Below are 12095 nucleotides of genomic sequence, written 5' to 3'. Positions count from 1 at the left end.
TGTTGTGTCATGAGGATAAACACTGCAGTTTTGGTTACTGAAGCCCCCTGATTCACTCATGAAGCTATACTGTCCCTGCTACTTCCAGCGCTCACTTACGGTCTGACACTTTTACAAAAATGCATTGTCTTTGAAAATGCGACCTAATAAAGATTTTTTTTCGACTAGAAAGCAACCATATTGGATTGCCGCTGCTGCATGTGAACCAATGAGGAAAGTAAAGTAAATTATTACATTTGTAATTTATTTGATACAATATGTTGTCACTGATGCTGTCCCTGAAGATTGTAATGGAACCATATACAGTTTTAACGCATCCCCTAAGCATGCAGTTTGAGGGATTTTTTTTTTAATTTAAAGCGCCCTATCTCTCTGTTCTCGTGTGCCAAAGCAAATGCATACGTAAGTCGGGGCCGCAAATGTAAACAGTATTCAAACCAGTCATGTGAAGTATCACCGCAATCGTTAGAGCGAGAGCAAGAAATCTAATGCAAGACCTCCTCTAGCTCTAAATAGGTAACCATTTTTTTCCAAACAAATTCTGTTTGAAAGACCGCTGTGCAAATACAGTGTGACATAAAATAGGGTTTGGGAGTTCTAAGTAATTTTCTAGCACAAAATGCTGATTTTAACTTGTAAGCAACAAATCTTACCAAAAGGCCTGGTCGCGAAGTGGTTAATATCAAGCATTAGGGGTGCTCAAGTGGATATCATGTTTGCAATGTATTGTCAATTGATAGTTGCATTGTGCAATATTTGACAGTTGTAATGGAACATGATTGCATACACCTGTAGCCAGAACTAATATTTTAATTCCTTTTCTTATTTTTGGATTAATTTTGTCCAATAAAGATTTTACAATAATATCAATTATGCAAACTTCCTTGATTGGAATACCTAGCTGCTAAAAAAAACCCTTGGAAGAATCTTTCCATTTTGCAATTTTCTGGGGTGTGCAGCTCCTTTAAACTCTCTGACATGCGTTTTTCTATTTATTAATATTGAACATTAGGCTGCCCAAAAAGACCATATTTCTACATAAAAATAATTTATTTATTTTTTTTTAGCATTGGTACATATCACTCAAGCCACTATCTACCTCCCTGTGTTTGCAAATTCCTTGCCTAGTAGCCCAGAAAATGGCCATTACTGATATCGAAGATTCAGTTTCAAATTTCAACCTTCATTATCATTTGCTGAACCTGCGCTAAATAAAAAGCCAGGTACATTCAGCTCAACCCTCTTTTTAATTGTGGTAAACAAACAAATGAAAAACAAAGTGAAATTGATGCACAAAGTCACAAAATACACATTAATTGTATATATATGAATGTTTAACAATGTTCTTAAATAGTTCCCAATATACACCGCACTTATTTAATTAATATCGTTCATGCCCCTTCAAAGTAAATTTACACATTAGACATCACTGTAAATCATTCTGGTCTAGTTACTCTATTTTGTGGCAAATATACTGTAAGTTCCCATTTTTGTATCAGTCTAATTTTATTTGTTTTTCCAAACAAAATTATAATAAAACATATCTAAATCTTTCAATACTACAGTGTTAGGTCTTCAATATATAGTAACAAATACAAATATAGAACAATGGTATACAGTATATAAACCAGAAAAAAATATCACATAGGTATTTTTGGAGAACAAGGTTCGGGCTCGTTTTTCTCCTCCAGCATCTCGGCGGGAACTGGAATGAGTTTTGCATGAAGAGTGATATGAGATTCCATTATACACCATCCAAGGCTTATATTTGTCAATTCTTATGAGAACTCAAGCCATCTTGGAAACTAAAGGTGGTCCAACACCATATTAGGTAAGAATTTCATTTTTTTGCCTGGTGTTTTCATATTTAATTTTATATATAGTAACCTGATACTCTTGTGAATTATAGAAAACACTCAAAAGCGGCCCATGTACTAGTATAATCATCCAGTCTATCATGCTCAATGGCTAGTAGAGATTTCAAATCCATGATAGTATCTAAGCTACCCTATCCATTCCAAAACAGATGGGATCCCAGGAGGCTTCCAATGTTGAGGGATGACAGCCCTGGCCACCATCAGAAAAAGATGGAGCACATCTTTTTTTTTATCTGCTTTGATGGATCCCAGCATGATAAACAACAAAAGTATTTGGGGGGTGAGCTGTATAGGTCTACATGTTACTCTATAACAGTGGTCGCCGACTGAAAATGTTGACAGTTGTTGGTAATGGAAGGCTGGCTGGGACTTACAGGCAAACACATTGGTGTAGAGAAGCAGGTAACTGACTGAAGTGCAGAGGGACACCAAGTGATGAAGGAAGAATGGATGCTGGTAGGAGTGCACAGGGTCACGGGAGTGGGATACAGACTGGGGAACATGACAATCACAGGAGCAGGCTCTGGGTTTCAGGCTGGAATGACTGATGACATTGAGAACTGCTGAGACACAGAGGAGCTGAATAGAGGCTGGATGGACACTAGAGGTCATGGAAACAGTATTGGGAGGCACTGGAAAACACTGGACAAATCACCTGGGGACACAGGGTGTCTAGAAGCTAGCGTGTGGACATGTTCATCAGAGTGAGCAATCAGCTTGTTAGCAGTGCCTGTGATTGGCTGCAGTGCTGGAGGAAGCAGGTGGATGGACAATAACCTGCAGTTGGAGCATGAAACAGATGAGTGTGACACGACACACAATATGTTCTACAGCAGCTTCACCTCCCCCATCAATACTGTGATTTCTCACAGCTCTCTCTCACCATCCACAATACATTCTCCGCCAACTCTCCCAACACCATCCACACTACATTCTCCGACAGCTCTCCTCCACCATCCACACTACATCCTCCGACATCTCCCCCCCACCATCTACACTACATTCTCCAACTTTTCTCCACCATCCACACTACATTCTCCGATAGCTCTCCTCCACCATCCACACTAAATTCTGTCAGCTCTCCTCCCACCATAAACACTGCATTCTCCTACATTCTCTGACAGCTCTCCTTCCACCATCTCGCTCCAGTGATGTGCATGAGTGCCTTGTCTCTCCAGGAACTCTTACTCCTCATTGGTTGAGGCAACAGCAGAATCCATTGACTCCCGCTGCTGTTAATCACAGCCAGTGAGCCAATGAGGAGACAGAGGGGGCAGGCCAACGCTCCATGTCAGAATGGACTCGCAGAGCTGCAGCTCGGGAACGAGCCCACTTGGGTGACCCCATAGCAAGTGAGGGCAGGAGGCAGGAGGGAGGGGCCAGGAGCGCCAGCGGGGGACTTGAGAAGAGGAGGATCGGGCTGCTCTGTGCAAAACCATTCACACAGCAGATAAGTATAACATGTTTAGTTTAATATCCCTAAGGAAAGCTCACTCACAATACATTCTCCGCCAACTCTCCCAACACCATCCACACTACATTCTCCGACAGCTCTCCTCCACCATCCACACTACATTCTCCGACATCTCCCCCCCACCATCTACACTCCATTCTCCAACAGCTTTTTTTCCACCATCCACACTACATAATCCAACACCTCTCCTCCATCATCCACACTACATTCTCCGACAGGTCTCCTCAACCATCTGAAGGGATATTTAGCTTAACCACATCCATTTTATAATTTAGTTTCCATTTTGTGTTTTTCCCTGTACTCCATTTCACATATTACTAGGAGTGTAATGTAATCTAGTTTCGTTTCTCACATCCCTGTTATCTTTATTGTTTAATTTCCCGTAAAGCACGTGATTTCTCAAAAATAATTAGTTTCACTTTTGTCATAAATTGTTTCTGTATTTTATTGGATAATTTGTATGACGCGGTCAAGGGGCAGTAGTTTCTGAAAGCCCCCTTTAAATATTCACACCAAAGAATAAAGATTAGATTTGCTCGGCGAGACTTTTGCAGTTTTTTATCATTGTCTCAATGGGCTAATCTCACAGGCCTGTGGGGATTGTAAGGTACACCTTATGCAGACTTATCGAGGGTCTAATAAATATCCCTAGACAACCTACATCTCCCTACACCATCCACACTACATTCTCCGACAGTCTCCTCCCACCACCCACACTACATTCTCCGGCAGCTTTCCCCCCACCATCCACACTACATTCTCTGGCAGCTTTCCCCCCACCATCCACACTACATTCTCCAACAGCTTTCCCCTCATCATCCACACTACATTCTCTGACAGCTCTCCTCCCACCATCCAAAAACGAACTTACTTGTAATGTTCTTTCCCGGAGTCTTTCAGGGCAGCCACCTGAGAAATCTTGGCTCCTCCCCTCTGTAGGAAACACTGCGCCAGCCTTTTATAAATGTCCTTCTCCCCTGCTGGCTCCTCGGTTCTTTAAAGAGCACCTACCTCCAGTCCACCGGGGAGACACAAGAACATATGATACACAGTCAACTATATCACATTTCCTGTAAGGAAATCTTATGTTTTAATATACATCTGGGTGGGTACCTGGCTGTCCTGAAAGACTCTGGAAAAGGACGTTACCAGTAAGTAACTTCGTTTTTCCCCCAATTGTCTTTATGGACAGCCACCTGACAGGATAAACGAGCACTTACCCCTAGGGTGGGACCACAGCTTGTAAGACCTTGCGTCCAAAGGTCTGACCTTTGGCTGACCAAAGGTCCACTCTATAGTGTCTTACAAAAGTGGCAAAGCTGAACCATGTTGCTGCTTTACAAATCTGTTCAGGCGTTGCTCCAGCTCTCTCTGCCTGCAACGCTGCCACTGATCTCACGGAGTGTACCTTGATACCCTCTAGGATCTGCATGCCTCCTAACTTATAAACCTGTTCGATGGCTTCTCTTAGCCATCTGGCTATGGTGCATCTTGAAGCCTTGTGCCCTTGCTTAGCTCTAGAAAATAAAATAAATAAGGAATCCATCTTCCTAAGTGTTTTTGTTACCTCTAAATAATGTAAGACGCATCTCCTGACGTCTAAATTATGGAACTTTATTTCTTGTTTCTTAGAAGGATTTGGACAAAATGATGGTAACACAATTCCTCGGCCTCTGTGAGAAATTGCAGAAATCCCGGATCCATTTTAAAGACTATGCGGTCCAGGAAAATCTGACAAAAGGGGGGTCTGATTGATAGGGCCCCTATCTCACACACCCTTTTGACTGAGTAATTGCTACCAAGAAGACTGCTTTAAGTGTCAGCCTCTTCAGGCTGCAATTTTTTCATGGGTTAAAAGGGGTCTGCTGTCATAGTTTGCAGCACTGACATGTCCCACTTTGGAAAGGCTGTACTCTGTATCGGTCTCTGCCTGCTTAGGGATTTAAAGAGTCTGATTATCCATGGATTGGATGCTAAACTTCTTTCCTGGTAAACCAACAGTGCTGACACTTGACTCTTTAGTGTACCAAGGCTTAGTCCTTTATCTACACCACTCTGTAGAAACTCTAATGCCGCGTACACATTTTAAGAATTTCCGACAACAAATGTTCGATGGGAGCTTGTTGTCGGAAATTCCGACCTTGTGTAGGCTCCATCGGACATTTTCCGTCGGAATTTCCGACAAACAAAATTAGAGATCTGGATCTCAAATTTTCCGACAACAAAATCAGTTGTCGGAAATACCGATCATGTGTACACAATTCCGACACACAAAATTCCACGCATGATCGGAATCAAGCAGAAGAGCCGCACTGGCTATTGAACTTCATTTTTCTGGGCTCGTCGTACGTGTTGTACGTCACCGCATTCTTGACGTTCGGAATTTTCAACAACATTTGTGTGACCGTGTGTATGCAAGACAAGTTTGCGCCAACATCTGTCGGAAAAAAAACATGGATTTTGTTGTCGGAATGTGCAATTGTGTGTACGCGGCATTAGACTGCCACTGAGCTTTGTGCTTTGAAGTTGTTCTCTGTGCACCATCTGTTAAAACACTTCCATACTCTCTGGGAGATGTTACGTGTCTCAACTTTCTTGCTTTTCAGCAGTGTATCTATTAAATGGCTTGGGAACCCTTTGCTTTCAGCAGCTGCTCCTCAGATACCAGGCAGCCAAGTTTCACCTTTTCACCTGGGGACAGTACACTGGGCCCTGGGAGAGTAGATCGTCCGGGATTGGTAGTAACCAGGGGGGCTCTATAGCGAGTTCTTTGAGCATAGAGAACCACAGTCTCCTGGGCCAGTGAGGTGCTATGATAATCAGTGATGTGTTCTCTGTACAGAATTTTCTTATCACCACTGGTAGTTGTACTGGTGTAGGAAAGGCATAACATTTGTTGAATGTCCACCTCTGTGCTAATGCATCTACCCTAAGCACTCCATCCTCTCTTCTCAGGGAGAAGAACGCTCAAACTTTTCTGCTTTCTTTCGAGGCAATTAAGTCCACCTGAGGTGTTCCCCATTTTTGTGTAATCTGTTTGAATACCTCCTGTTTTAGTACCCAAATCACCTTCTCTCACTTTCTTCCTGCTGAGGAAATCTGCCACTTTGTTTAAATCCCCTTTTAAGTGGACTGCTGACAAAGAGAGTATGTTTTCCTCTCCCCAGTCCAAGATTTCCTTTGCTAAAGTCCACAGGGCTCCACTTCTTGTTCCCCCTTGGTTGTTTATGTAGGCTATTACCGATGAATTGTCGGACCTGATCTGCAAATGATGGCCTCTCAACTCTCTCTGGAAGGATTAAAGCGCAAACCATGCTGCCTTCAATTCCTTCCAATTTGATAATCTCATCCTCTCTTCCTTCTCCCAAGTCCCTTGTGTGTATCTGGGAGCCTAAATGTGCTCCCCACCCTACACCGCTTGCATCTGTGGTTAGAATTCGGGAAATGGGTACAACCCATAGCCATCCTTCATTTACATTTTCTGCTCTCCTTCATCACCATAGGGTTCTTTTTAACCTTGCTGGTATTAGAACCCGTGTGTCCAAAGACTCCTGCTTGTGATCCCATATTTTTATTAGGAACATCTGCAGTGGCCGAAAATGTAGGCTTGCCCATTGTACCGCTGGGATTGCAGAAGTTAGTAACCCCAGCGTTGACATTATCTGTCTTATTGAACATGGTAGATTGGCCTGCGTTGCTTTTATTTCCTTTTAAATTTTTTCTATCTTCTCCTTGGGTAGGAACACTCTTTGTTGAGCAAAGTCTATTATATATCCCAAGTACATTATCTGTTGAGTGGGGTGTAGGTTGGATTTTTCTATATTTATCAACCAACCTAGATTTTCTAAGAATGTCTGTGTGTATTTGAGGTTTTCTAGCAATCTCCCAGGAGATTCTGCAAAAAGGAGAAGGTCGTCTAAATAGGCAATGATGGATGTGCCTTTTACTCGCAATGGTGCCAGAGCTTCCGTCAAAATTTTTGTAAAAATTCTGGGTGAAGAGGAAAGGTCGAAGGGCAGAGCTTGGAATTGAAGGTGCATGGTTTCCTTTTTTGTTTCTATTGCTAACCTTAGAAATTTCTGACAACTTTGATGCATCGGTATGTGTAGGTACGTGTCTTTTAAATCTAGGGAAACCAACAGTTTGGAGGTAATATAGCCTTCACTGAGTATATGGAATCCATTCTGAATCTCTTGTAAGTTATGGATAGATTAAAGGGTTTGAGGTTGAGTATTGGTCTGACCTTTCCCGAGGGTTTTTGTACTCTGAATATGTGGGAGTAGAAGCCCTGCCCTCTTTCTTTCTTTGGTACCTGGGTGATTACTCCTTGTTTTCTGAGATCTTTTATGGCTCTCATTAACCCTCTGGCCTTTTTTCTGTTTTTTGGAAGCTTGGTGGTGTAAAGCCTGCTTGGGGGTGATCTTGAGAACCCTAGATGATACCCATCTCTTATCATTCTCAAAATAAACCGATTGGAGGATATGTTTTCCCATTGTGAGAGGAAGGCCCCCAGTCTTCCTTCCACTGTGACTAATTTGTCATTGTTTATTGCGAGTTTGCTCAGGAAACCAAGGTTTTTTCTGGTTATCCGCCTTGGGTGCTGTAAAACGGGATCGTGTGTCCCCTCTTTGCCTCCTTTTATTCTGCTGTGGCTGACTCCAGGTTGTTTTGCGTTTCAGCGGAAATGCCTTCTTTTTATCCGCTGTATGGTCCAGCACTTTCTCCAACCCTGGCCTGAAAAGCAAGTCCCCTGTAAACGGGATCTCACAAAGTTTGGCTTTAGATGCGCAGTCCCCCTGCCATGTCTTTAGCCACAGGGAGAGTTGGCTAGTGCAGAGGATCTGGCTGCCATCTGTACCAGCTCTGCTAATGTGTCTGCGATATATACGCGATGTCACGCAGAAGTGTGGGAAAAGAATATAGAATCTGCTCTTTTGCAGTTCCTTCCTCAATATGTGCCTGAATTTGGTTCAACCAGAACTCTACATTTCTGGCCACCACCGTGACTGCTATAGCTTCACCCTCTGATTCCTGGGAGCCGGATGCTGCGCTGTCAGGCTCCTCTTCCTTCTCCTTTCTAGGGGTTACTGAAGAGCCTGCACTAGTGGAGGATAGTGCTTGCATCTTTGGTAATGCTGCCTGTACTGGTGGGGGAGCAGTCTGAAGCTGCAGGATCTGAAACCCTTCAAAGAAGGTTTTAAAGGATTTGAAAGTACTCGATAGTTCTTTAACAGATGCCGCTAGATCACTGCCCTGCTCCGTGGAATGTTCCTGTACTAATTTTACTTTACATAATGAAGAAGAGGATCTGAGGAAAATGAAGATGCATTGAAACGCGTCATCTGACACGTCCATGCGACACTTCTGCGATACAGAATCCATTGAGGCTTGCGCTCCACGCTGGTTGTCCTTATGGTTCCGGTTTCCGGCATCCCCGTAGGTGCGTTCCACGCTGGTTGTCCTTCCGGTTCCGGTTTCCGGCATCCCCGTAGGTGCATTCCACGCTGGTTGTCTTTGCGGTTCCGGTCTCCAGTACTACCAAAGGGCATGTAGCTGAGCCCCATACCCAGGACACCTGCATATCCAACATGCTTGCATAAAGACAGCGCCTATCACCTGCAAGACCCACAGGTCGTCCTGCCGTGCACTTCCATCTAAGGGCATCCATCTCCAGACCCTGCTGGGACCTCTTCAGTGCTTCTACCGCGGTATTCACAAGTGACCATGGGCTCCAATATATGTACCTACATGCTTGATTCTCACTGCTAAGTTTTGAGTAGCCATTTGGCCACCTTTACTATATCTTCATTAAAACTGTTCATACTTACTGCACTTAGATTGGCGCACCATGTCTTTTTTTTATTTGTTTTCCAGAGTATTTGCTTCTACTCCCAAGGGAGCTGCCGCTTGGTGCCAACTACCTTTTAATCTTCCCCCATCTCTCATTGCCGGGACTTTTATTGCAATTTTAACATTTATTTATTATATTCCATTGTTTGATTGCTGCTATAATGTATGTTTAAGTCTTTGTGCCATTATTTACCTTTTCTATTATTTACATAATGCTTTCCCCTGGGAGTCTCTAAGTGTAGTTTTACAAGAAGGGCACCTCCTCTTTGAGCTGTGAGGGGGGGTCTGGTTTTGTCTGTTTTCTGAAAAGACACAAGAAAGAAAACCCCACAGTATTAATACTTCAGTAACTCTCCCCTGCAAAACTGCAGGTGCGCAGCTTCTTCATGTGGGCTTGCCTCACCAGGGCCCCATGAACCACCCTCTGATATCGGAAGGACCTTAACCTACCCCCCTCTTTCCATGTACTCCCTAAGGGGGGGGGTGGGATCAGGCCAGGGGAGTTCCACCCTAGGTTCCCCTCACCTTTACATGGCTGGAGCTGGTCTCTGCTGGAGTAGTCTGGTCCCTTCCTTCTGCATCTGACATGATAATGTCACCACCGGACCCTCTGCTGTCTCTACAGCATGTGTGGCTCCTCTCCAGTCCATGCCTGGCTCCTTTTCATAATTTGCAGCTGGAACTGGAAGCCGCAAACCTGGAAGTACATGCCCCCTCCGCCTGACATGACGTTACCGGCCACCGGCTCCGTGCGGTCCCAATACCCGGCATGGTTTGCACTGCCAGTGCTACCACACGCTGCTGAGGGCATGGGATGGCTCGACATGCACCTCCTCTCACCGCGCTCGGTGCTGAAAGGGACCCCCCCTGACCTCCACCTGCTCTCAGGAATGCGGGGGTGACAATCTTCGCCAGGTTAGTTTCTTCCTGGTCTGTCCAAGGAGCCTCTGCTACCTTTTAGGACATGCTGCCTGAGCCTCCCTGGCTCTCCTGGCTTGGTTCCAGTGAACACAAATAACTGAGGAGCCAGCAGGGGAGGAGGAAATTTATAGAAGGCTGGCACGGTGTTTCCTACAGAGGGTAGGAGCCAAGGTTTCTCAGGTGGCTGTCCTGAAAGACGATTAGGGGAAGAATTGAATAATATTCATTTAGAACTGCATTGAGATCAGAAAGACTTGTGAAAATAGGTGGAAATGCGCTTTAAGGAAGCTCACCCTTATGTATTCTCTTGTGTCGCACAAGGTTGCCTTTCCTAGTGAAAGATTTCCCGCACTCTGAACATGAGTAAGGATGCTCACCCCTGTGAAATATTTGATGTTGCACAAGGTGTTCTTTCTGAGTGAAAGATTTCCCGCAGTCTGAACATGAGTAAGGACGCTCAACTGTGTGAATTCTCTGATGTGTAACAAGATGTCTTTTCTGAGAGAAAGATTTGCCACACTCTGAACATGAATAAGGACACACATCTGTGTGAATTCTAAGATGTTTCACAAGGACTCCTTTAAGAGTGAAAGATTTCCCGCACTCTGAACATGAGTAAGGAGGCTCACCCCTGTGAAATCTTTGATGTTGCACAAGGTGTCCTTTCTGAGTGAAAGATTTCCCGCACTCTGAACATGAGTAAGGATGCTCACCCGTGTGAAAACTTTGATGCTGCACAAGGTGTCTTTTCTGAGTGAAAGATTTCGCACATTTTGAACATGAATAAGGACGCTCACCTGTGTGAATTCTCTGATGACGAACAAGGTCTACTTTACAAGTGAAAGATTTTACGCATTCTGAACATAGATAGGGATGCTCACCTGTGTGAATTCTCTGATGTTTAACAAGGACTCCTTTCTCAGCGAAAGATTTCCCGCACTCTGAACATGAATAAGCACGCTCACCAGTGTGAATTCTCTGATGTTTAACAAGGGTTCCTTTCTCAGTGAAAGATTTCCTGCATTCTGAACATAGATAGGGATGCTCACCTGTGTGAATTCTCTGATGATGAACAAGGGTTCCTTTCTCAGTGAAAGATTTCCCGTACTCTGAACATGAATAAGCACACTCACCTGTGTGAATTCTCTGATGTTTAACAAGGGTTCCTTTTTTGATAAAAGATTTCCCACATTCTGAACATGTATAAAGACACTCACCTGTATGAATTCTCTGATGTTTAGCAAGGTATCCTTTAAGAGTGAAAGATTTCCCACATTCTGAACATGAATAGGGATGGTCACCCGTGTGAATTCTCTGGTGTCTAACTAGGTCATGTTTATGCTTAAAACATTTGCTGCACTCTGAACAAGGGAAAGGATGCTCACCCGTGTGAACTCTCTGGTGTTGAAAAAGTTTACCTTTCCAAGGGAAACATTTCCCGCACTCTGAACATGAGAATAGATTGTCACCTCAGTGATCTCCTTCATGGGGTGAGGAAGATTCCTCGGGATTAGAAGGATCTGTTGATCGATCTGCAGTGTGAGATCTTACATGGATATTTACAATCATAGTATGTGATTGATGAGAAGATTCCCCCTGATCAGAGGGATCCATTGATGTCTCCGGACAGGAAGGTCTGTAATGTATATTTTGTGTATTTGGATTTCCTCCTGGAGGATCCTGTGTGATGACATTATCTTCTGACTTACAATCAGATAATAGAAGATGTCTCTCCGAGGAATTCCTGACATCACATCCATCTGTTGGAAAGAAGTAAAAAATATAATAAATCTCAGTAGATGACAAATAACTGGAGTTTTAGCTCCTCCTCCCCATCGGTGGAATAAGTGGAAATGCCGACCTCACAGCTGGGCTCCTGTTCCCCCTCCAAAATCAATCAGAAAAGTCTTCACACCGAGTCCATATATGATCTGCAATTTCTATAATAACAAATAGCTATGACTGAGGCTTCA

The 12095-nt window shown here is 43.8% G+C and overlaps 1 protein-coding gene across 1 annotated transcript in view; it reads right to left on the bottom strand.

Moving 5' to 3' along the window:
- The window catches only part of LOC141105028 (uncharacterized), a 138751-nt gene that overhangs the window by 33274 nt on the left and 93382 nt on the right, over positions 1–12095 (bottom strand). Inside the window, exon 9 of the mRNA XM_073594816.1 lies at positions 10449–11443. Coding sequence (XP_073450917.1) covers positions 10449–11443 — 995 coding nt within the window. The remainder of the gene's footprint in view (positions 1–10448; positions 11444–12095) is intronic.

This window comes from Aquarana catesbeiana, linkage group LG08 (genome assembly GCF_042186555.1).
Source record: "Aquarana catesbeiana isolate 2022-GZ linkage group LG08, ASM4218655v1, whole genome shotgun sequence".
NCBI classification, from domain to species: domain Eukaryota; kingdom Metazoa; phylum Chordata; class Amphibia; order Anura; family Ranidae; genus Aquarana; species Aquarana catesbeiana.
This window is presented reverse-complemented; position numbering and strand designations above follow the sequence as displayed.